Source organism: Mangifera indica, chromosome 17, assembly GCF_011075055.1.
Source record: "Mangifera indica cultivar Alphonso chromosome 17, CATAS_Mindica_2.1, whole genome shotgun sequence".
Classification (NCBI taxonomy): Eukaryota; Viridiplantae; Streptophyta; class Magnoliopsida; order Sapindales; family Anacardiaceae; genus Mangifera; species Mangifera indica.
In genome coordinates this window covers 6,676,286-6,701,448 of record NC_058153.1, presented here as the reverse complement: position 1 = coordinate 6,701,448, position 25,163 = coordinate 6,676,286, and the positions used below count along the sequence as shown (strand labels likewise).

At 33.4% G+C, this 25,163-nt stretch overlaps 1 protein-coding gene across 3 annotated transcripts in view; it reads left to right on the top strand.

Annotated features, from left to right (window-relative positions):
• The window catches only part of LOC123200298 (calcium-transporting ATPase 8, plasma membrane-type-like), a 55,754-nt gene extending 31,237 nt beyond the window's left edge, over positions 1 to 24,517 (top strand). For 2 of the 3 annotated variants that reach the window (XM_044615439.1, XM_044615436.1), the window contains 33 exons: positions 1,055 to 1,171; positions 1,267 to 1,306; positions 1,826 to 1,938; positions 2,046 to 2,177; positions 2,311 to 2,400; positions 3,014 to 3,083; positions 5,665 to 5,735; positions 5,820 to 5,903; positions 12,894 to 12,971; positions 13,051 to 13,122; positions 14,653 to 14,736; positions 14,820 to 14,902; positions 15,014 to 15,122; positions 15,218 to 15,273; positions 15,466 to 15,508; positions 15,578 to 15,661; positions 15,962 to 16,096; positions 16,205 to 16,270; positions 16,355 to 16,453; positions 17,341 to 17,451; positions 17,785 to 17,955; positions 18,770 to 18,829; positions 20,354 to 20,518; positions 20,638 to 20,754; positions 21,254 to 21,352; positions 21,839 to 21,976; positions 22,070 to 22,170; positions 22,725 to 22,770; positions 22,899 to 23,033; positions 23,390 to 23,497; positions 23,583 to 23,674; positions 24,040 to 24,134; positions 24,239 to 24,517. In XM_044615439.1, coding sequence (XP_044471374.1) covers positions 1,055 to 1,171; positions 1,267 to 1,306; positions 1,826 to 1,938; positions 2,046 to 2,177; positions 2,311 to 2,400; positions 3,014 to 3,083; positions 5,665 to 5,735; positions 5,820 to 5,903; positions 12,894 to 12,971; positions 13,051 to 13,122; positions 14,653 to 14,736; positions 14,820 to 14,902; positions 15,014 to 15,122; positions 15,218 to 15,273; positions 15,466 to 15,508; positions 15,578 to 15,661; positions 15,962 to 16,096; positions 16,205 to 16,270; positions 16,355 to 16,453; positions 17,341 to 17,451; positions 17,785 to 17,955; positions 18,770 to 18,829; positions 20,354 to 20,518; positions 20,638 to 20,754; positions 21,254 to 21,352; positions 21,839 to 21,976; positions 22,070 to 22,170; positions 22,725 to 22,770; positions 22,899 to 23,033; positions 23,390 to 23,497; positions 23,583 to 23,674; positions 24,040 to 24,134; positions 24,239 to 24,249 — 3,075 coding nt within the window. In that variant the 3' untranslated portion in view covers positions 24,250 to 24,517. Of the gene's footprint in view, positions 1 to 1,054; positions 1,172 to 1,266; positions 1,307 to 1,825; positions 1,939 to 2,045; positions 2,178 to 2,310; positions 2,401 to 3,013; positions 3,084 to 5,664; positions 5,736 to 5,819; positions 5,904 to 12,893; positions 12,972 to 13,050; positions 13,123 to 14,652; positions 14,737 to 14,819; positions 14,903 to 15,013; positions 15,123 to 15,217; positions 15,274 to 15,465; positions 15,509 to 15,577; positions 15,662 to 15,961; positions 16,097 to 16,201; positions 16,271 to 16,354; positions 16,454 to 17,340; positions 17,452 to 17,784; positions 17,956 to 18,769; positions 18,830 to 20,353; positions 20,519 to 20,637; positions 20,755 to 21,253; positions 21,353 to 21,838; positions 21,977 to 22,069; positions 22,171 to 22,724; positions 22,771 to 22,898; positions 23,034 to 23,389; positions 23,498 to 23,582; positions 23,675 to 24,039; positions 24,135 to 24,238 lie in introns of all 3 variants that reach the window. The other variant, XM_044615435.1, reaches the window with a different exon arrangement.
• Positions 24,518 to 25,163: the final 646 nt, after the last annotated feature.

Here is a 25,163-nt window from a genome sequence, read left to right as displayed (position 1 = left end):
TAACTTATGATTTCCTTGCTCAATAGGTGTTGCATTCTAATTTTAAGAATATTGTTCAACATTTTTTTAAAAATTTTATGCTTGTTATTTCTTTTTTCTTTTTTCCTTCGGGGAATTCTTTTAGTTTTTTGGTTAATTGGCTATTTATGAGTTGATTCAACACTTATTTGAGAGCAAATCTGTATTTGTTTAATTTTTATGGAGAAAGAAATTGACTATGATGCAGAAGCCATTCTGACATTCCAAGTATGCTGCAGGAATTAACAAAATATTTTCATTCTTTAATTACAATGGAGAGTGACCATTTAGTTCAAGTTTGAGTTATCAACTTATGATTTTCTTACTCAATAATAGGTGATGCATTTTAGTATTAAGTATGATGTTATACATTTTTTTTATTTGCATTCACTTTATTTTTTGTGCACCTTTGGGGATTTTACTTTTGCTTTCTTCAATTAGCTATTTGCAAGTCAATCCAACATTAATCTTGGAACAAATCTGTATTTGTTTAATTATAATGGAGAAAGAATTTGATTATAGCACAGAAGACGTTCTATCATTCAAGTATGATGCAGGAGTTAGCAAAATATATTCATTTTACATATGGTAAATAAATGTGGTTATGTTTTTGGAAAAGTTATTTAGCCGTTTGTATCCAGTTTACTTAATTTTCATTGACTATGTGTTAGTTTTTATTTTTAATTTATGTGAATTTTAAAAATTGTTTAATGTATTTGTGAAAGTATTTTCAAAGAGGCATTTGGGGCTTTTAAAATTGATAATTTAGCAATAATGTGTATATGCTTCAGTTTTGTGTATATATGAGGTCTTGGTTCATACGCAACTGCATATTGATGGATTAGTTAGGAGTAACAGTGTTAGGTGTAACAGTCTCAAGTTTAATGAAATCACTCAGTTTAGGCATCATATTATCTTATGTACCATGTTACTCTGATGGCACAGTGTTTTCCTAATACAAGGTTTTGTTGTTTATTGAAGATGATTTAATATTTTTTTTTTTATGTCTGTACTTACTAAATTTGTTCTGCTGTAGCAAGAAGCCCTTGTGTTAAATCCCTCTCGTCGATTCCGGTACACATTGGATCTTAAGAAGGAAGAGGAGAAGAAAGAATCATTGAGGAAAATTAGAGCACATGTGGAACGCTTACGAGTATACCATTTATCATAGAATGGATTTTTTTGCATAAATGAAGTCAGACACACACGTATATGTATATATTTTATTGTTGTGCTTTTTTGTTTTAGGATAAAATTCGCTTCCAGGAAGGTATTCCACAAGGCACTGGTACTAATCTTTTTGGTGCCTAAGCTTACATGATGTATTCATTAGCATCAGAATCATACAATATATTTTTAATAAGGCTATTTACTTTTAACATTTTCACTGGAGTAGCATTCTTCTTTGCGTGATATCCTTCTTCATAATCTTATTGTTCTACTTCATATGTTGCATATTGTTAGAACAGGGTTTGTTGGATCATTTAAATTCTCTATTTGGATTTTCTTAGATGAATTCTCTCCCTCCCTAATTGTAAACTTTGACTGTACCTTATAGGCTATTCTCTCTCTTTTGCTTTCTGCAAATCATACTGGGACTACCAATGCTGTCTCATTTATTCTGTAAATCCATTTTGATAGTTTTTTTCTTTAGAAGGAAGTTAATTTTTGTTCTTTACTTGGTTTCTTTAGTATGATGTGATTGTGAGTTTACTTTTTGTTTCTACTTTGTGTTTGATATCAGTATTTGGGACTGATCCTATATAGATTCAACAATTATCATTCATTCAGTGCTTTTAATATTCAGGTGAATCACCACAATTTTCTTTAGTTCCGAATGGTGATTTTCCAATTGGGCAAGAACAACTTACTTCATTGACAAGGGATCATAATATTTCGGCCCTACGACAATGCGGGGGGGCAAGTCCACCTTTACTTGTGTTTTTGTTTTATTTTTCTAAAAATTTTTAGGCTATTTTTATTGATTTTCCATTTTTTTTTTTTTTGTATTCCTGCTGATGCATTAGGTTAAAGGGCTATCTGATTTGTTAAAAACAAATTTAGAGAAGGGGATTAATGGTGATGATGCAGACTTGCTGAAACGAAGGAATGTATTTGGATCAAACACTTATCCTAAGAAAAAGGGAAGAAGTTTTTGGGTAAATTTTATTATGAAATTGAATCTTTTGATTGTAGTTTTTCTTTTCTTAGTACTGAATTTCTTTACGAACCTTTTTTCTTTTAAGAGATAATTTGTGATAATTTATTCAACTTATATGTGCTATATCATAGATGTTCCTCTGGGATGCATGGCAAGATCTGACTTTGATCATATTGATGGTAGCTGCGGTGGCTTCTTTGGCACTTGGCATAAAGACAGAGGTAAGCCAAGGCTGGGCATAGCCTGATTATGCTTCTGTTTTTGGAGTCTACATTGTTAGAGGAAGTCATTGGGAGAGTTCATAGATGAGTTCTTGGAATTTTTGAACCTTTCTTCCTGTTTCATTCCTGAGGCTACTCAATACATCTGCTGTAATAAATAAGGAAAAAGAAAGAGGATCTCCTTGTCATAATCTTCTAGTAGCATGAGTAATATCGATTCTCAAAATCAACAAATTAACAATTATCAAATAAATTGAACTTTTGCCATCAATTTACTGTAATCATCTTCACTGCCACAAGTCAACTTGAAGCTGTTAATCTTCCAGAAAAAGGCCAAAGCTTGCTAACAGCTTTATTGCTACTAATTTGTGAATGGTATAGTTTAAGTTAGTACTATTGCTGCTGTTTCTATAATGAAATGGCTGACAATGACTGGGAAGCACCAACGGGTCAACAATCATCACCAGAGCATTCAGTCCTCTGTCCTGGTGTTTGCTACTAGTAGCTGTCTTTGGAACTCAATTTTGAGTTGTTGAGAATCTTAGGTTTGAACTCCGCACATACTATATATAGTTTCATCCTTATTACTTTATTATTTCCATAAATTATACAGGGTATTAAGGAAGGATGGTGTGATGGAGCGAGCATTGCCTTTGCAGTTATTCTAATTATTGCTGTGACAGGTATGAAATTAAATTTGTACAGTTGCATTTTAGGGAATAAGGTGTCTGCACTCTATTGTTTATGTACTTGGGTTAAACATAGGCCTGGAAGGTGTTAAGCTTGTGTCAGTAATTATGGTTTATACATTTGATAACATTTTTTTATGGTGCTCAAAATCTTGAGTTAAATGACCCTGGAATGAAATACTTTGGTAGTTTTGATTATAATAATCAAAACCATCTAGTGCTCTTAGAGTCATCTAAAGAGTGCAAAATTGTATTGAGTGCATTTATTAAGTCTGTTTTAATTTGGATAAGTCTATTTATATTTTGAAATGAAAAATCTCCTTTGTTGATAAATGTGTGTGTGTGCGTGTGTGTGTGTATGCACACACACAAGGATTTTATGATGCATTACTGCATGAAAATTTCATTATCCAGGTGCTGCATCATAAAAATTGTATTCTGTGTGTGAAAGTGTGAGACCATTAGGGTTAGTGCTATTGCCAATTGGTTAGGGTTGATAAGTTTAATTCATGTCAGTTTTAGTTGATTAACTAATTTCACATGTGTTGGTCTGAAAAATTTCTAAATCTATTTATTTGTGATTCGGAACAGGTAGGTAAGAAATAAGAGAGAAAGAATGGATGAGACCTAAAGAAAGGGGAGAGGACTAGAGTAATTACAAGGGGGAAAAAACCCAGGAGTTAGGTGGATAAATTCAATTTTCACTAGTCAAATATAAGATATAATAAGGAATAAAACATTTGAGCCAAGTGCTAAACAAGGCAAAAAATCTTCAGTAGAATCTGAATTCTTACTTTTATAAAAAATCTAATTATTTAAACTGAATCTAACTGAAATAAGCTAAAATCTAATCAAACATCTAAATTTCAAATATGATGAGACTCTTGGGTTTGTGATGAATTGAAAGCGGGAAAAAAAATGTGGCAATTAAATTAATGCTAAACTCTTTGTTGAAATAAAAAATTAGAATTACAACTCAATGGAGCTACTCTTCTGACAAACTCTTTTGAATAACAACTTTTTTCCTCATACACAATGCTAATTTTCTATATTTGAGCTTTCCCGCCCAAATGAAAAATCTAGTTCTAATCAATTTGATTACCATAACCCAATTGGTAATTATTGTGCCACTCTTATTTGACCTTAAATAAATGTTGTTCCTAAATAACAAATATTATTCCTACATAATATTCTCAAACTTTTCCTAGATATTATTCCAATATAATTAACCATTCCTAGTTAAATATAATCCTAAATAATATTTGATTAAATATTTCCTAAATAATATCCGGGACTATGTAATAGGAAATATTTCTTTAATTGTGTAATATATAGCTAAAAAAAGGGTCCTTGACATAGATTGGTTTGAAAAATTGCCAAAATTGTGTCAGCGAAATGTTTTCAATAGACTAGATAAAGCCAAACCTTTTATCATTTGTGGATGTAGCATATATTAATTCAGGTATCTACTGTAGATACAAGGTGATCCACTAGCTTAGGAGTGGTTGAATGAAGCTTTTAGTACCATTGGCATCGCTTTGTAGTTGTTTCAAGGACAATGATTCTTCAAACATGGAAGTTATGTTGACTAGGTAGTTTTGGGTACAAGACATGCTAAAAAAAAAAGATATTCAAAGGTTGTTGAGCTAAACCCTTGTCATAAAAATTTCTTGCTCACAGAATTATGATATATAATTTGCTGGATGTAATGTATTTTATTATTACTATTATTATTAATATAAATTCACTTGTTGAGAGTGGTTTGAGGATTCAAATTAAATTTCAACAATGGTTTTAGATGTATAATGATATGAACTTTAGAAGAACCACACTTTAAGAGTTAGCTATTGTTATTGGAGAGTCTAAAACCATATAAATCGTACACTAAAAGTTCATACTTTCTAATATGGGATTCGATGCATTTCAAATCTTAACATATCATCACTTTTGTAGCCTTGACGCCCCATGCGAGCTGACTGTATACTAGCTCCTAGCTAGCCCTGGATTAACACTTCAGCATCGACATTACCACCTATGTCGCATTAGGAGTCATGATAATATCTCTGATATTAAATGACATGAACCTTAGATAAGTCATACTTTAAAAGCTAGCTATTAAGATTGGAGAGTTCAACGTCATATATATCCCACACTAAAAGCTCATACTTTTAGAACACTATGATTTATGTTGACCTTGCATTCTGCATATTCCCCTATAGCTACTTGTATATCTGTATATTTTTCTTTTAGAACACTGGTCTTGAGTATGTGTAGTTATTATTATTATGTAATGTGTCTTTTGTGAATTAGTATGTAAATGGAAACATATTTAGTTGTGAAGAAGTTCTAACCAAGATAGATGACATTAGGGCATAGCAATTTTGATGGTGGGTGTTTATATGATTCTACTTTTGAATACGTTGCATACTAGATATGAGCTACCACATATTTCCAGTTGATAGGTAATGGATACAGTTGCCCTAGGTACTTTACTTAACTCAAGGTTGTTCATTATTTGTAAACTTAAGTTTAAACAAGTCATGTTATCTAACTTGACTACTTTGTTCCTTGTTAGCTATAAGTGATTATCGACAATCTCTTCAATTCCAAAACCTTAATGAGGAGAAGCGAAACATACATATGGAGGTAAATTCTTGAATGGCTAATATACTTCTTGATGGTGGATATTGTTTTTCTTCAATTTTTATCTTTATAGGTGTAGTGTTCTAGGTCATTAGAGGCGGTAGAAGAATAGAAGCCTCAATATATGATATCGTTGTTGGTGATGTTGTGCCCCTCAACATTGGTGATCAAGTAAGTTGTTTGCAATTTTTAGCATTATTTATTTGACATTCTATGAACATGTTGATAAATCACTATTGAATGATTATGTAAAACTCAGCTAAACAAACACAAAAACCAAATTCACAAGCACAAAGAATTGTATGGGGAAATCAAATATTATATATGTTGTAAGTTGATGGTAACAACCAATTCAAACTCTACTTCAACTATTCGAGAAGTCAATATCCTCCCTAATACAAAGTTTCTAAAAAGTAATCATATCCCTCTAACAAGCGTCACTCCTTGCTTATATTCCTTCCAATTCATCATAATATTCCCTTTTTCTCCCCTGTTGCCATGTAGCCTTCTCTTATAATTGTTTTATCCTTCAATTCTTTTCCTACTTCAGATGCTCGTTTTCTTCTTTGTATATATATCTTGAGTGGTCTATCACTCAACCTATTTCACCTTGTCTTCAAGGTTAAAAATTTGGAAATTGTGCCTAAATTAAATCAAAATCTAGCCACACACACACAACAACTATGGAACAATGTAACCACATTTTGGAAGATAAATGACTGCTTGTATTTATTTATTATCCATGCTACAATGGCCAAAATTATTTCCAGTACAATCAAACTATTGTTTGAACTATTCTCATCGCAATGGAATTGTATAATTAAACAATTTGCATGACATTCAAGAGGCCAACACTCTCCTTTTGGTCTTCTTTCTTTTTGCAAATTCTCCTATGCTTTCCCCTTTCTTCCTTGGTTTTTTTTTTTTGCAATTTTGTCCTTGAGTGATGCCAACTAGGATTTGTAAATCTCTAGCTCCCACTTTCCTTTCCTATTACCAATTGCCTCCTTTGACTTCGCTTTCCTTGGATTTCCAAATCTATAGCTTCCTCCTGCCTTTCTTTCACCGATTGCCTCTTTTGACTTTGCTCTCTTTTTTTACGTGAAACATAAAAGTTGGACCTAACATTACCCCTTCTATCGAAAGACATTTTGTTCTCAAGATGAAAGCGGGGAAGAGCTCTTTAAAGGTTTTATACACCTCTCATGAATTCTCACAATCGGATAGTTGGTGTCATTTGACAAGTATCTCAAGTTCATTGTGAGGTGAGTAACGATAGTCTAATATCTCTAGTGATTGAACTTCAAGTTTAACATCCTCTAATAAGCATTTTGGTAAGGGTTTGTTGATTATGGCTAGGCCTATTCGTTTCTTTGATTGCGACACATGGAAAATGGGGTGTATTTTGACCATTGAAAAAAGGGACAATTTGTATGCAACCTACCCAATTTTTATAATCTCTTAAGAGTCATAGAAATGTGAACTAAGTTTTTCATTTGGGCAAGATGCCAATGTAGTAAAATGATAGGGTTGTATCTTGGGAAATACATAGTCTTTTACTTCATATTGCCTTTCTCTTCTCCCCTTCATTGCAAACCTCTTCAGTATTTCTTGAGCTTTAATGAGCTATTAACTACTTTCATAGGCCAATTTTTTTTTAACTCCTAATGAAGAGAGCTTTATTGGTAAAAACAATAGGCCGCCTCTCTTGAATCATTATAACCCCTAACCCCAAGCTTAAAGCATTTGTATCAACCACAAATTCTTTAAAAAAGTCGGGTATCCCCATATTTAGAGAAGTCGGACATTGCAAGTACAAGGACAAACATCATAGCTTTTTTAAGGCCTCAAAAGCCCTTATAACCTTTTTATTCCACCTAAATGCATTATTTTTAAGTAGCTTTGTCAACAAATTGGCTATCTTACCATACCTCTATAAAAACTTCGATATTATCCCATAAGTCTTAAAAATCCCAGGTCTCTCAGATCTTGTGGTACCGACCATTCCCTCATGTATTGGATATTTTTGGGGTTTGCTTCCACCCTTCAGGCCAACACAATATGACCTAAATATTCTATTCGATCCTGTCAAAAGGAATACTTTTTATTGTTGATCACTAGTTGATTGTCTCTTATGAGATTTAACACTATTTGTAAGTGAACCAATTGTTACTTAAGCTGCCTATCATACACAAGGAATTTGTCAAAGAACACCAATGCAAATTTATGCAAATATGGTCTAAACGTATCATTCATCAAACTTTAAGGAGTTGTTGGGGTGTTGGAAAGACCAGACGACGTTATTAACAACTCGTAATGGCCATCATGGGTCTTGAGGACTCTTTTCTCCATATCTTCCCATACACAAATTTGATGATATTCAGATTTTAAATCCAATTTACTGAATACAGTAGCTTTTAATAGTTCATCTAACAACTCATCTATTGTTAGTATAGGAAAGTTATCGAGTATTGTAACTTGATTTAAAACTTGGTAATCTACACAAAACCTCCATCTACTATTTTTTTTTTTTGACCAAAAGTATTGGATTGAAAAATGAGTTTATACTTAGTTGAATTATTCTTGTAGTTAGCATCTCTTGCACTATTAGGTGGTTATGCTTGCCTAATCAGTTTGATTGCATGGTCCTAATTTCATTTTGAGAGGAGACTTGTAGGTTCCTAAAGAGTGTTTCAAACTTCCTTAACATTTCTACCGCTTTCGACTGCCTCATTTGCTCATTGTCCACATTTTAAGTGTTAAATTTCATCATCTCCATCTAGTAACCTTTCCTGCCATTTTTCATTGAATTCACTGGCATTCTTAGTGAAACTTCCAGTCTTGCTAATAAAACATCTTGTATTTTTATTTTTTTTCCTTCCCACACGAACTTTATGGTTTTGTCCTTCTAATTAATCTTCATTTCTCTTAATTTACAAAACCAATCTACTCCTAATATAGCATCGACACTTTTTATATTAAATGGGCAAAAACACTTTTTATATTAAATGGAAAAAAAATATGAGTTATAAAATTCCCTTGGAATTGGAGGTTGGCTTCTTTACAATGGCTAATGCCTCTAATTTTTTTGTTCATCTCTCAATGTCATTGTAGAGTGAGCTGGTCTCGTTCGAATTTTTAGTTTGGTAACGAACTTACTTGAGGGGAAATCATGAGTGGCTTCGCCGTGCAAGAAAATTACCACCTCTTTCTCTTATATTTTTTCAATGAGCTTAACAGTTTTAGGTGAATCTAGACCCAATACCGAACTGGAATCTAGATTTAGCTTCAATTCCTTGTCTTTGATAACAACTTCTTCGGACTGTTTTTTATAAGAAACTTCTCCTTTCTCTTCCTCCAAAGTGATCATAATCCACAGTTGTCGAAATTTGCATTGATAATTCAAAGTGTATTTCTCTTCACCTAAAGCATAATCCTTTCTCCTATTTGGATCGTAATTCTTCATTGGAAAGATTTCGTCTGGGTTTGGGCTGGAGGAAGATGCCCTTACATTGTTAGAAAATTTATGAGAAGGGTTGTTCCAAGTTGTAAGTGGTCCTTTTTGTTCGAAAGTAGGTAATGGATAGTAATTTGATTTTGGTTTGGGTTTGGGTTACGAAATCGCATTGGTCTTGGTTGGTCATTGGAATTGGGTTATGGGATGGCTTGGTTTTGGGTTTGATTAGAGGAAGGGTGTGGGTGGGGTTGATGTGGAGAACGTGATTGGGTTGAGTAATTATGTGTAAAGTGTGAGCCTGTGTTGTGGGTGTTAATAGAAAATTGAGTTGGACCTAAATTGTTGGCTTTTGGGTAGGTGTGGGCAAACTTGGATCAGGGTCGAGCATCAATGACCTAATTTTTCTTTTTGATCTGTTGTGCTCTCTTTATAACATCTTTGAGATTTCGGGGAGAAAACAATTCGACCTTCGCCCACATGTCTTCTCATAACCCATTAATGAATGCCCCAAGGAAAATGTTGTCTAACATATCACTTAACAACACCAAAATTGACTTAAAATAACATTCAAATTTGCTTATAGGCTCACCTTATTAGAGTGACCAGAGTTCCTCATATGAAGTTCTATCCTCTGATAGTCAAATCCTTTGCAATAGGTCATGTTTCAACTTATCCCAACCAATGAAAAAGTGTCAAGATTCTCTCCATTACAACAAATTCAAAGCGATCCCCTTCATACGAAATATCGTTGTTGTCATCTTCTCATTTTTTGTTAGTCGGTTAATAATAAAGTAACTTTCAGCTCGAAAAACCCACTCAATCAAATCTTCACCCACAAAGATAGTTAATCCAAGGTGACGATGATAAGTTTCTTGTCTTGCTCCTTGAATATCACTAGTGTGCTTAACACTAGCCACACCTTCTCGTACCTTATTTTCATTGGTCTCATTAGGGGTGGTGGTGTAACTTCTTACACCGACAACAAATGTGAGGGAGATGGTTGGTGTTCCATTGGTGCCTTGTCTCGATTGCCATTGCCACCACATCAACATTTCCCACAATTCATGTAATAATACCAGGTTGATACGTACTTGGATTTTTTTCTCTCAAGATTGCAATTTTTCTTTAAACTAGCAAGAACCTCCTACAAACTCCTATACCAACAAATCCTGCCACACACACATAATAACTATGGAACAATGTAACCACAATCTAAAATTGACAACTTGTATTTATTGTCCAGACTTCATTGACCTAAATTATTTTTGGTATAATAAAACTATTGTTTGAATTATTCTCATTACAATGAAATAGTGAGATGAAAGAATTTGCATGGCGTTCAAGAGGCTAACACTCTCTTTTTAGTCTTCTTATTTTTTGTAAATTCTTCTATGCTCTCCTTCTTCTCTTTTCCTTGCTTTTACTCTTTGTAATTATGCCCTTGAGTGTTGCCAACTGTGATTTCCAAATCTCTAGCTCCTACTTACCTTTCTTTCACCCAATTCCCCCTTTGACTTTCCTTTCCTTGGATTTCTAAATCTCCAACTCCTTGTTGCCTTTCCTTTACCAATTGTCTCCTTTGACCTTGCTTTCCTTTTTTGCTTAAAACATAATGGTGGACCTAACAAAATGCAAGAGCCCTTGTCACTGTAAAAGGACTTGCACACCCTCATCCTCCAATTTTCATACATTTTTTATTGTTGTGTGCAAAAGTTGCTATTTTAGATCAATAGACAAGCATAAAGGTCGAGGTTGTCTATTAATCTTATCTCTAGTTGATGTTTTTAGTTGAAGTATATAGAAAACATGATGAATTTTTGCATTTGGTGGTAAGGCTAGTTTGTAAGCTACTTCTCTAATATACTCCAACAGTTTATAAGAGTCATAAAACTGTTAGCTAAGTTTGTTGTTGGAGTGTTGAGCTGAGTGTAAGTAGTACGATTATAGCTTAAGAAAAACCCAATCACTTATCTACAATTTTGCTTCCATTTTATTGGTATTTGTATGCTTTTTTATTCGTTGTTGAGCTTCAACAAGTTAGTTTTTATCTCACCTAAATTAAATTGTGTTCTTGAAGCTTATTAGATACTTCTTCATTGAAAGAATGTTCTCCCATAAAAAATGTTGGAAGATTGTGACCGTATAAAGCCTTAAACAAAGTCATACCAGCAAGTCCATGGAAGGCCATGTTAAACTGTTATTTGGTCCATAGTAGCCATTTAATCTATTTTCTTGACTTTGCACCTACAAAACAATTAAAATAAGTTTTCAAAATATAATTCACCACTTACTTTTCACCACTGGATTAGGGATGATAGGTTGAACTATATTGTAATTTTGTATCCATGGTTCTAAAAAGTTTTGACCAAACTTGGTTCAAAAAAATCTGTTGCAATCTAGGACAATTAAGGTAGAATAGTCATGTAATTTCACGACATCTCGAGCAAACATATCAGCTACTTCCTTAGCTATGAATGAATAACAAAGTGATGACAAATAGACATATTTGATCAGCATATCAATCACTAACAGGACAAAATTGAACCCCTGTGATTTCGCCAGTCCACCCATTGATAAATGCTCCTTTCAACAACTCCTATATGTTTTTAAACAACATGACTAATGTTTTAAATTGAGCTTTGAATTCTCCAACTATTCTCATTTGTTTCAATGCCATAACTTGTTCATGTGGATTTTCATTCTATGTCGACCTGAAACGGCATAGCAAAGTGATCTTAAACTCTTCCCACGTAGTGACTGGACATTGTGTTACAATCCATTGAAACCAATTCAAAGCTGTATGTTTCTTACACATTATCGTTGCTCAAGATTTTCTCTCATTCTTGTATTTAGTTCTTTTGAAAAGGCCTCCTATCTCTGTACACCTACCCCATAAGATCTTCACCACCAAAAACTGGTAACTCTAGTCGTTGGATTTCTCTTCGATTAATTTGACCTCCATTTTGACCCAATTCTCCACTTATAGTTGATAATTTTGAATCTGAAACTTGTTTGTGTACCGTGGGTTTTGTTGCTTGAGTTGATCCTTCCACACCTATCATCTTTCAATAGTTGTTTTTCATTCAAAGAGATTTTACATCTTTTACAAATGATCTCAAAAGCTCAATGGAATCTGTCATCTTAGACACATCTTCCTATATTTTCAACTCTTGGTTCCATTCTGGTTTCATCCATATTCTTGCTTTGATACCATTTTGATAGACTGTTAAATAATCCCGTAATACTTAGCCAAACACACACAACATACAAGCCAATCCATAACCAAATTTATAAGCATAGAAAATGGTATAAGGAAATTAGATGTTATTTTTGTTGTAAGTTGTTGGTAACAACCAATCCAGACTCTACTTCGGCTATTCAAAGTGTCGATATCCTTGTCAATACCGAGTTTCTTAGTAGCATTCATATCCCTCTAACAATCATCGCTCCCTACATATATTCTTTCCATTTTGTCAAACTCTTCCTTTTTTCTCTCTTACTACAATGTGGCTTTCCTTTATAATCGTCTTACCCTTCAATTCTTTTTTTTTCCTTAACTTGCTCCTTCCCTTCTTCTTTTATATACCTTGAAAGGTCTATCACATGCTCCTTGAATATTGCTGACTAGGTAGTGGCTTCCAATATGTAATTTTAATGAATTTTGAATATGTACTACTTATTCTACTATTAAACTTTGTCTCTAGGTCCCCGCTGATGGAATTGTAATTTCTGCTCACTCGTTTTACATTGATGAATCTAGCATGACTGGAGAGAGCAAGATTGTAAGACTCTTATTAATTTCTTATATGTTTGACTTACGTTTGTATTTGTTTTTTATAACTCTTAATGTTTTACTTATAGGTTCACAAGGACTCAAAGGATCCATTTCTGATGTCTGGCTGCAAGGTTGCAGATGGCAATGGTGTCATGCTTGTAAGAATTAGATAATTCTTTTTTTTTTTTTTTTTTTTGGGTATTGTCCATGTTAGTGGCATCTTCTTATGAAATGCTAGTTTTTTTGGTTATATATATTGCAATAGCCATGAGTTTCCAAAATGAGATGATTAGTATTTGTTCTCCTAGTAAATATACAAGTGAATATTATTTCTTATTTAATGTGGATCATGACTATCATTCAGAGCCCCACTCTCAAGTTTGTCAAAGCATTAACATACTAATGGTTCTTCACTAATTTTAGCTGGAGAATATTATCATAGTCCAAGTTCTAAAGTTGACAAATAAAAATAGATTTAATGGAAAATAAACCCAAACCCTATATCTAAAATTCAATTGCCACTATTTTGTGTTAGCCACAGTTGGTTACTACTACTCTCACCACCATCATCATGTTCTCACTTTTCTATATCACTCTGCAATGGTATCTCTTGGATATAAACACTTAAATGTCTTATGTATTAGCAACAAAAGTTTTGGTCTACCATGAACTAGTGTTATTGAGAGCCTTACTATTCATCTTCATTCTAAAGAAACACTATTTTGTTAGTGTTTCCAGGCTTGACATCTTTATGAGAGAATCTCAAGCTACTTTGTCGTCTTTGGGCGTGGAGCCAATAGAAGTTTTCTAGAGCATTATTTTGTGATTGTTGTATAATCTCTCTCAGTTTTGCCCTCTCATTGAGTGTTTGTTTGTTAGGTGTTGGTGGTATGCTCTTGGGTTATTGAGAGGTGAACATGCATTGTTGAGGATTAGGGTGATTAGTTAATAAAATTGTATAGAAATACTTGTGTTATATGAACCCAATTTGATTTAATATTTTTTTTGAGGAGATTAAGAGTGGAGCCAAGTTATGTAGTGTTCTTTTCATTTAAGTATGACCTAATTTTACATGCCTTGTAAGACTACCAAGTCAGAAAAACCCTAATGATCTTTTGAAACTATTGAATGCACCTTGATTTAGGCCTTTTTTTTTTTGGTTGATATTTTCAAGGAGATTTTGGGTAATTTAAGGGGATATTTAACAGTTTTAAAAAATAACTGGGTTGCTTAATACTTTGTAATCTCTTACGGGGAGAGATAAAACTAACACTTTAATCATACATTATGTTTTTTCTGTTTGTGGTATACAAATCAGACAAGAACAAGTATGTAGAACAAACAGTATGAACTAGATTATTATAGTGGAGGTTTTGGCAAATATTTAACGAGATCTTATCTCTATAATTTTTTATTTTAATACAAAATTATGAAATTGTAATGAAATCTAAGCAAGTTGAGGTTACAAGAGTGTGCCAGAGGTCCTCATCCAAAATAGAAAAAATAGAAGAAGAAAGTAGGAAATAGATATGGGGGAACAATTATGACAATACTTTTACTGATGTATAACTGCAACATTGTGTGGATTGGAGATTGTGAGAACCTCTCTTTTTATTGTAAATGATGATCTGTGTCTGTGGTTTCTCTTGGCATTTGTCAACTTGCTTACATATCTGTCCTCTTGTCAGGTAACCAGTGTTGGGACTAATACTGAATGGGGAGTGCTCATGGCTAGCATTTCAGAGGACACTGGTGAAGAAACACCTCTGCAGGTTAGGTTTTTTGTGATTATTATTTATGACACTTCATTTTTTTTATGTTATGATTACCAGACCTTTTTTTGAATTTTACAAAGGTACGCCTAAATGGGGTTGCAACTTTTATTGGGATTGTTGGGCTCACAGTGGCCTTCATAGTCTTTTTTGTCCTTTTAGCTAGGTAACTCAGAGTTAGTTTATGCATCATCTCTTCCTCAAGCTATTTATCTTCGTATCCATACATAGAATTAATAAAGTCTTATGTATGACATATGTCTTTGAATTTGTGCAGATACTTTTCTGGCCATACCAAAAATGAAGGTGGAATCACTCAGTTTATAACAGGAAGGACCCGTGTTGGTGATGCTGTAGATGTAGCCATTATAATTTTGACTATTGGCGTATGTTCTATTATTTTTCATTTCATAGGTTCTCATGTGCTTGCAAGCTTGTCTATGCTTCCCTTTGTTCATGACTGATATCTGATATCCCACAGGTGGCTATTGTTATAGTTGCAGTTCCTGAAGAGCTTCCCCTGGCTGTTACCTTAACGTATGTCTATCTGTTCAAAGTTCTTTTATATTCTCAAGCTGTTCATGTATGTAGTGGAAGTCACCTGGTTTTGACAATATTGCACACTATTTTATGTCACAATCTGCGCATAGTTACAATGTGCATGTATATTTATTGTTCTTCCCCTTGTTTCCCTGTTCTTAGTTCTTATTTTCTCTGAATATGATGCAGACTTGCCTATTCAATGAGGAAAATGATGGCAGACAAAGCACTGGTATTATAAATTCTTTTATCCTTGGTCTTCAAATGAATTCTACATATCTTAATTCATTGTGAAACGCAGGTGAGAAGGCTTTCTGCCTGTGAGACAATGGGCTCAGCCACAACTATTTGCAGTGATAAGACCGGAACTCTAACTTTGAATGAGGTTAATTATATTGCTTATTCCTTGTATGATACAATGTCAAGACTATGCATTTCTGATCATATTGTATTAGAGTGACTTATAGTTGACAGAGGATACAATAGTGATTCATTGCCTAAAGCAATGCTAACAGAAGTTGTAGTATATGCGCTGAAGAGAGATGCTTGTTCTGTGGAGGGCATTATTACCTTTCATTAGGCCATGTCTTGCCAATTCTCAATTAATGCTTGTTCACTGAATTTTCTAAGTGGAGCAGAGTGTGGATGGGCTAATTTGTTTCAATTTGAAATATATATTTTGCAGATGACAGTTGTTGAAGCTTATGTTGGTGAGAAGAAAATCGATTCTCTGGATGGCAATCAGTTGCCTCCTATGCTGACCTCATTACTTATTGAAGGCATTGCACAAAATACAACTGGCAGTATCTATGTGCCTGCAGTAAGCTAAATAGGATTATGCTATTCTAATTAGAATAATCGACAGCATTGACTCAAATATTCACTTTTCTTACAGTCATAATTATAATATGCTTTTGCTTTTCAGCAGGGTGATGCAGATGTAGAGGTTTCTGGATCACCAACAGAAAGGGCAATTCTTTATTGGGGAATTAAGGTGTCATTTTACGTTATTCTCATTGCTATTCCATGGTGAATTTGGAATTTAAGAAAAAAATCTTATTCATTGATAACATTGCAGCTTGGGATGAACTTTGAAGCTGTTAGATCTGAGTCTTCTGTTATTCAAGTTTTCCCATTCAACTCTCAGAGAAAACGGAGTGGAGTTGCTTTGCAATTGGTAATGTGACTACATAGTTATTATTCCGGAGTCAGCTGATTTTTGCATGCTTACCTCAGTTATTATTGGAAAGGGAATTGAATTCTTATTTCGGCTTCAAGTGATATATTTATGAATTTGATGCATTTTGTATCTGAACGTAAAGCATTCAACAGAGTTCCTTTTTTCTTTTCAATAATTTTTTTTCTGTATACAGGTGGTCCTGAATATTAATGATGTGTACGTGTATATAAATTCAAACAGTGTAGTGCTAGAACGTGTGACCACTAGGAAGTCAAGTTGTGCTCCAAGAAGGATCTTTTTCTTTAAGTTTTTCATTAACAAGATAATTTTAACTGTGATTATGGTACATTCCCAAGGAACAGTGCCATTCCCAGGGAAGATCAATTAGATTTGTTGATATATTCACTAATGTGTAGATTTTTAGTTGACGCAGCAAAGTATCTGTATATATATCTTGAGAAGAAACATCTTAGATCAGATTTTAATTCAGTCGAGCAAATTAGTTAGTAAAAATTAAAAATATGCTAAGTTCATAAATCTTCTTGTGGAAGGAGGTCTTCAAGTAACCCCCGAATACAAGTTTGTGTTAGGTTATGATTTTACATAACACGTCTTTTTCACTGTTATAAGTTTGCAATGAATAAGTTTAGAAAGCACAAACAAATTTAATGAATAATAATGGATTTTACTTATTCTTCAGATGATTATTATAGCATCTGCTGAACAATTGAATCTCAAACTTCATTATTATTATTTCATTTTATGTTCAAAATAAATTGTTATGAGCCAGGGAGGATCTGTAATATTGGAGATACACTGTTGCATGTTTATATATAGTGAACTTTTACCCCTCTTCTCTGATCGTCTTGCCCTTCAACATACAGCCTAATTCTGAAGTTCACATACACTGGAAAGGAGCTGCTGAAATAGTTTTGGCGTCGTGCACTCAGTACATTGACTCAAATGATTGTTTGGTAGCCATGGATGAAGAAAAGGTTTGAAAAAATAGCTTCCTTTTGAGGAAAGCATTATGTTTTTTCTCTTTATGCATGCCTTTCCTTTATGGTTTTTTTTTTTCACTTTTTTATTTTTTTTGGTAATTATTCTTTTATTTTTGTTTTTGGAGGGAGGATTGGTTAAGGTGGGGAATTTGTTTTTTTTTTTGGGATTAAATCTTACATGTGAATATTCTTGGATCTGTTGTAGTAGATATTGTTGAGTGTCAAAAGGTTTAAACCAAGATGTATAATCCAGTTAATGTTTGTGTTTGTTTTTGGGCTTTCCATTTCTGTTGCAGTGTGTTTCATGACCCTTGTGTTGATCTGCAGGTGAACTTTTTTAAGAATGCTATTGAAGATATGGCTTCTCGTAGTTTACGTTGTGTTGCAATTGCATATACAAAATATTATAGGCAAAGTGTTCCAGTGGATGAGGAGCAACTTTCTCAGTGGGTATTGCCGGAAGATGACCTTGTTTTGCTGGCTATTGTGGGTTTAAAGGTATACATGATTGTCTTCGTGAAACACAAACTAAAAGACCTTGCATCTGAGTGAATTCTAGGGACTAATTTACTTGTTTCAATCTATTATTTGAGTAAAAGCTATGCTGCATCTGTTTGATGACTTTCTCCTTTATAGTTTTACCGATTGGCTGACGTCTTTCGTGCCTCAGCATCTTATAGTACCTAACTTGTTGTGAAATTATTATTATTATTATTTTAAACTTAATTATTTTGCATTAGATGGCATTATTGGCTGAAACTAAGAGATTCTACATTGCTATCGTGTCCTTTCCTCTTCAAAATTGTACACTGATCACTACCTTGGGAGGACACTGTTAAATATTTTGTGATATTTTGCCAATTGTTTTTGTTCATTTTTTCTCTCTCTCTAATATTCTTATTTGGTGGACATTACTTTCCTACCATGATCTGTAAAGAATGGGCATATTAGAAGCAATTATGTCATTACATATGTGCTTCCATGGATTTTTATTGGGACAAAGCTATAAGTTGTGGGTATCTCTTTGAGATTTTCCATCACCTCTTTTTCTGGATGTTACCCATAATGAGTAGTTGGCATCTCCTATGACATGAAAGGGAGTATTCAACTTACCTGTTATAGCCTGAACTGATTTCCTCAGCAAAGGGTATCTTTTCTATATTTAATGACCCATACATGTATAGATACTATGGTTACCTTATTGACTGCTTTATTTTCAACTGAGTGCCCCCTGAACTCACCACGACCACACCCCCCCCCCCCCCCCCCTCGCCAAAAAAAAAAAAACGCTTATACAGTGAAATATATGCAGGATCCATGTCGTCCCAATGTCAAAGATGCAGTACAACTATGCCAGATTGCTGGTGTAAAGGTATTTTAAAATTTTCAAGTTTAGCTTCTTAACATGGTGACAACTCGTGTAATCTGATATTTTCAGTTCTGGTTGATCAATACATTTGATATTCATTTTCATTATCTCTTTTTGGTTGGCAATTGTATCATTTGACAGTCTCTGTTTTTCTTCTGAATTTGTCAGCATGTCCCAGTATGTTTAAATTTGTTTTTGGTATATGATGCCATGTTCTGCATATGAGTGGCAAAGGTTTTTATTTCCTTGGTGCAAATGCTCTACACTTGAAATCCCAGTTACATGGAACCAACCTTTTTTTCAGCGTTCCAATTTATTCTGTGCTGAGAAGTGATTCGTAAAGCTTTTATTTTGTTGTGAACTTTCCCTTACATTTTTTTCTTAAAGCATAAGTTTTAAGCTAAGTTTCTTTGCCTGGAAAAATTTCAAACATATTGGAATTGGAAAGACTGCTTGTAATGGTGTCACATATTGGGCTAATATCCAGTAACAACCTGTCTGTGTTGTGTAGTTTTGTTTGTATTTCTGTTTCTAGGGTTTACAATTAATGAAATAAATCTTATTAGATTTTTGTTTCATCCATTCTCTTTCTTCTGGGCTGATAGGTCTGCAATATTATCAAAATGAACTTGATGCTTATTTTTTTACGGTATAATTTTTTTTTGCTAAGAACTGTGTAGATTTTACTGTCAGTTGTGAATGGTTGCATTGTGGCTAAGATTTTTTTGGTCTCCAAAGTTCAAATTTTCATTTGTCCTGTAAGTTCATGATTGTTTTTCCAACTGGCATATGTTATGGGTGGTAATGTTTCTGTCTACTTGCCCTTAAAGTTTCTTCTCCTAGTGAATTTTTGTTTTTGAAATATCATTAATTTCAATGCATTGTGAAGCTTATACTAGTAAGGGGGCATACCTCACTTTAACTCTGGATTTCGTAGAAGTTGGAATTTTTTGAAGTAATGAAATTATGGTTCTACTGTTGATTTTTAGCTCTTCAAGTTTTCTCAGCCGGCTAAACTGAGATTTTCGTGGAATGCATGGTTTCTTGAAGCTGTAAATAAACAAATTCAAATCTTATTTGTACATATGTATATCATTATAGCATTGATTCAATGCCCAGTTCTCTTTATTAGGGTCCTTGTATTTTTATTTGTTTTTACTTTTGGGGTTCTAAATACCTCTAACTGAGGGCTACTTCCAGACTTTACAAGCCTGGCATTCAAGAAACTTGTAGGATACAATATTGTGGATAGATGACTAGGTTTTAAATTTTTGAACTTTTTGTTAAGAGTCAAAGGCTTTACCACTAAGCGCAACCCTTCTGGTTTGCTTAGAACGTACAAAACTATCAAAAATTATGATTAACCTTGTATTCTTATTTTAGTTTAATTTTTTCATCTGAAATACATGGGTAACAGTTCTGCAGTATTCTTTCACGTTTGTCTGTTTTGAGTGAGATGCCTTTTATTATTTATATTTTGTTTTTATCTGATGAAATAGTTGAACAGACTTTCATTGTGAACATCAGGTGCGCATGGTGACAGGTGATAATATTAAAACTGCAAGAGCAATTGCTTTGGAATGTGGAATGTTAACTTCAGAGATGGATGCTACTGAACCTAATATTATTGAGGGAAAAAATTTTCGTGCCTTGTCAGTTGCACAAAGAGAAGAAATTGCTGAGAAGATTTCAGTATGATTCAGTATCCATCTTTTTCTTTTCTTTTCCCTTAATTGTTTGTGTAAACTTTTTGTATGGCGGAATTTGTGGTGTCTGACTTTTAGAAAAATGAAAATTTCATTTTATGTTAGGTAATGGGACGTTCTTCTCCCAGTGATAAACTACTACTTGTGCAAGCATTGAGAAAGAGGGGACATGTTGTTGCTGTAACTGGAGATGGTACTAATGATGCTCCTGCACTACATGAGGTGTGACATTGTCATCCTACTTATTCATTATTATAAAACATGTATACAAATTTCACACAGCTTTAATAATACCATTGCTTTCAAATTATCCAGAGTCTATTCTCAACTGGTCAACATTGATTGGGGATTTGTTTATTTTTTTTATTTATTTTTTTATATCTCTTTCCACTGGATAAAGGTATTTAATTGTATGTTTTGGGGGATGGGTGATTGCTATAAGCAATTTTACCAACTGGATTGGTGTTACAAATGCCCTGATTTTCTGCATTTTATTTAGTGTTGTTTGTAAAATGAATTTATTTGGTAAAGATTTCTAATGTTGATAATTATGTTTAATAAGTAGTCGTACAATTAAGGATTCTAATGGTCCTGTGCTGAGACAAGAGTAGTTGAGTTGATGAACTTGTGATTACTGTTATTTTGCTGATCTATGATTACCTATCTTCATAATTCCATCTTATTTTCACTTATTAGTTAAAGATTCTGTTTTCGAGTTCAGGCAGATATCGGTCTTGCAATGGGTATTCAAGGGACAGAAGTCGCCAAGGAGGGCTCAGATATCATTATCTTGGACGATAATTTTGCTTCAGTTGTAAAGGTTAGTCTTTGTCCTACGAACATTTATCATTGCTATTGATGTGGGAAATTCTTGAATGGCATCTGTCCTGAATTAGTTTTTGCATGTATGGCCGAATAATTTCCGGAAAAAAGCAGTGTGGCATTGACCAAATTGTTTCTTTCATTGTGAACCTAAATTGCCTTGCTTTTGTTTGCTGTTTTGAGCAAAATGAATATCAGATTAAAAATTAAATATACTAGTTGAATGGAACGATCTGAGATACTTACTCTAAGCTTTAAGAAGTAATTTTTTAATGGGAATCATGTTTGGAAAGAGAATTCATTTAGGGATATTGCATTTATTGTTTTCGATATGCCACATGAGCACATGGCTTGTGTTGTTTTCTTTTACAATGCAGTATATCTTTTTTGACACAAATTATTAGAATTGAATTGCTCACCATTTTACTGTTTTTCTTTTGGGCCAGAACATTCTTTATTAAACTTGCCTTCTTTCTGAATTTAGGTCGTGAGATGGGGCCGGTCAGTCTATGCAAATATCCGGAAATTCATGCAGTTTCAACATACTGTTAATGTCGCAGCTCTTATTATTAATTTCGTGGCTGCAGTTTCCTCAGGTGATGTTCCCCTAAATGCAGTACAGGTTTGTTTCTCTTTTCTTAGACCCTCTCTCTCTCTTAACAATTGTCTGCAAGCGTGGGCTTATTGATTCTCCTTATTATTTTTATTTATCCAGCTTCTTTGGATTAACCTTATCATGGATACACTTGGAGTCCTAGCATTGGCTACTGAACCACCAACAGATCACCTGATGCAAAGGCCCCCAATTCGTCGAAGGTAGAAAATTGAAAAGTGTTGCAGAACCAATTTTCTGTTAAAACTGAATTCATGTTTGTTTACAGGAAGACTTAGGGGTGTTTGGAATGAATAAATCATGAATTATAGGATAAACTTAAATAGACAGGAGGACACTGGTTTAGTTGCTTGTTTTTGTTATGTGTGAAAATTTGGTATAGCTGATGTAGGAGAGGAAGGGGAAAAGGGGAGGAAATAGAGAAAGGGAAAGAACGAAGGGAAGAAATGGGGAATTTATGCATCAATGATAAGCCTATCATAAATGACAATCCAGTCTTAAACTCTAGATCCCTGAGCTGTATGTTAACTTCTGTCATGTCCTGAGGGTCTCTATGATAATCAATATATATCGTTAATCTTAATCAATGAATGTTCAGTTGGGATTAGAATGACATGGCTAAACAAATTAAACGTATTTTAAAATTTATTTTGTATTTAATAGTTAATTGGTTTGGGTGATATCGGGCTGTAGCTAGAAATTTCCTTTGCAGTGTTTAATCATTTTGTGTACTAATAACATCCTGCATATTTTCCAGTGAACCACTTATAACTAACATAATGTGGAGGAACCTTATAATACAGGTATGTATACTTAAGTTTTCGAAATTATAAATATTTTATTCTTGTTGCAAAGAAAGTTTTTGTGGTTGCTAGTGGATATCTGCATTCTTGTATAACCAATATTGTCAATGGTATTTTGTAACTTTCAGGCTATCTATCAATTGAGCGTTCTGCTCCTATTAAACTTTGAAGGAAAGAATTTACTTAATTTGGAGGAGGATGATCGGAACCATGCTAACAAAGTAAAAAATACACTGATTTTCAATTCTTTTGTCCTTTGTCAGGTAAGTCACAATTCCAATCGGTAGGAATATATAGTTAATTTTTGTAACCTTAATATTTTACTTTATGTAGATGGGACTAAGCTGTTAATTACTAAAGAAAATTAGATTTGCTATCGTGCTTTACAATGATCTAAATTACCAAGAGTGTGGTTTCTTTTGTCTTGTAGCAAGAGTGCAACCCGACTACTGCTAAAATTAAAAGAGAATAAAAATTTCCTATTTCTTCCTAATTAGAAGCTGCTATACTGTTTTGGCTTAGTTTTAAGTGATACATTGTCTGGCTAGCGGCCAATATTTTTTGTGAATAATTGATACTGCTGAAAGGCATGATGAAGTGATAATGGATTGGAATGCAGATCTTTAATGAATTTAATGCTCGAAAGCCAGATGAAAAGAATATTTTCAGAGGTATTACTAAAAACCATATTTTCATGGGTATAGTGACACTAACCATCGTACTTCAGGTGAGACTTACGTAATCAACTTTGTTGTCTTCTTGGGCTTTATAGCTGTTCAATTGCCTTCTGATAATTTGTTTGTTGCATGCAGATAATCATCATTGAGTTTCTTGGGAAGTTTGCTAAAACTGTCAAGCTCAACTGGAAACAGTGGGTCATCTCAGTTGTTATTGGTCTTATCAGGTTATTAGACCATTCTGTGTATTCTTTGTGCCCAGCTTATTTCTTTTTGAATGAGTTTGTTCTGCCTGAATTCCGTAACATCCAATCATGCCCTGTTCTACTCCTTGGCCACAAGTAGAGACTCATATTGTACCCACTGCACCTACTTCTCTTACTTGACACTTCTCTTATAAAATGGATAGTTTGCATGAGATAAAATATCTGGGTAATGAATCCAGACTCCCTACCACTAATCTTACCTTCTTGAATCCATATCATAACTACCTTAAGCCTTTAACCTCAAGTATGACGTTGCATAATTATTTAGTTTATTATCATCAATTTGTTTTCTAACCAAGGGGAACTGCCTTCCTTATTTCTTACAGTTGGCCCCTTGCCTTTATTGGGAAATTTATTCCTGTACCAGATACTCCGATCAGTAACTTGTTCAAAAGAAGACGTCTACAAAGAAATTCTCAATGTAAGAATCTTGCCTTTTCTTTCTAGCCCATTTATAAAGGCTAAATGTTGCTTTGATGTCGTAATTAATTTGTTTAGTTTATTCTTCCTTTGCCTGAACTGCAGTAATCAACTAAAAGTGAATATACTAGCCTTGCTGAAACCTATCTCACTCGGCACACCGGTTCAACTTAAATTTTACGAGTTTCAACCCATACAAAAGCATTGTAATTAGTTTGTTTTTGGTTTACTGAGCTTGTTTACATATTCTAACAAGGATGGTTATTCTGATGGGTACTTTACTGACATTAAGGAAAAAGAAACTGTAGTTCAGGGAAATACATCATGTGGAAATCACACCGAGCACAACATATATACAAGAGAAATTGATTGCTTTATGTACAATCTGGGAACATCACACACACTTATGTATGAATTTCTATATTTTGACATCATATTTGATATGTTTTATTTTCTTTTTTGGGGCTAATTTCATTATATAAATATTTACTTGGCCCCCCTTGAAATTGAATCCTAACTCAGCCACTGATTGTAGAGTAGAAAAATGAATTTTTTTAAAACCATGAATCACGTACAACTGGATCCACTTCATTGCGAGAAGTAGTTATCTTTATAATATAAAATTATCAAAATCTTTTATTATCAAATAAAATAATATAATTTATAAATTATAAATTATAAAGTAATTTTAAACAGTAGAATCAAATGCGGCCTTTGTTTCTTCAACAACTCCATATTATATTCCCGACATAATGTCAATTAGATCTCTGAAAGTCAAAAGTAATTGACATTAATAAAAAGAGAAGGTAATCTATCTTTTATTCTTTTATTTGATTTGTCAGTAATAAAAGATTACAGTAATCTTTTATTACTAATGCTGACGTAATATAGGTGGCAATCTGATTACCATATTCACTTTAGGTATTTAAAGATTACCAATATAATTTTGATTTTATTATAATTATATTATTATTCATTAATTTTTTAAGACAAAAATAAATTTATTTTTAATTAATATGACAAATAATAT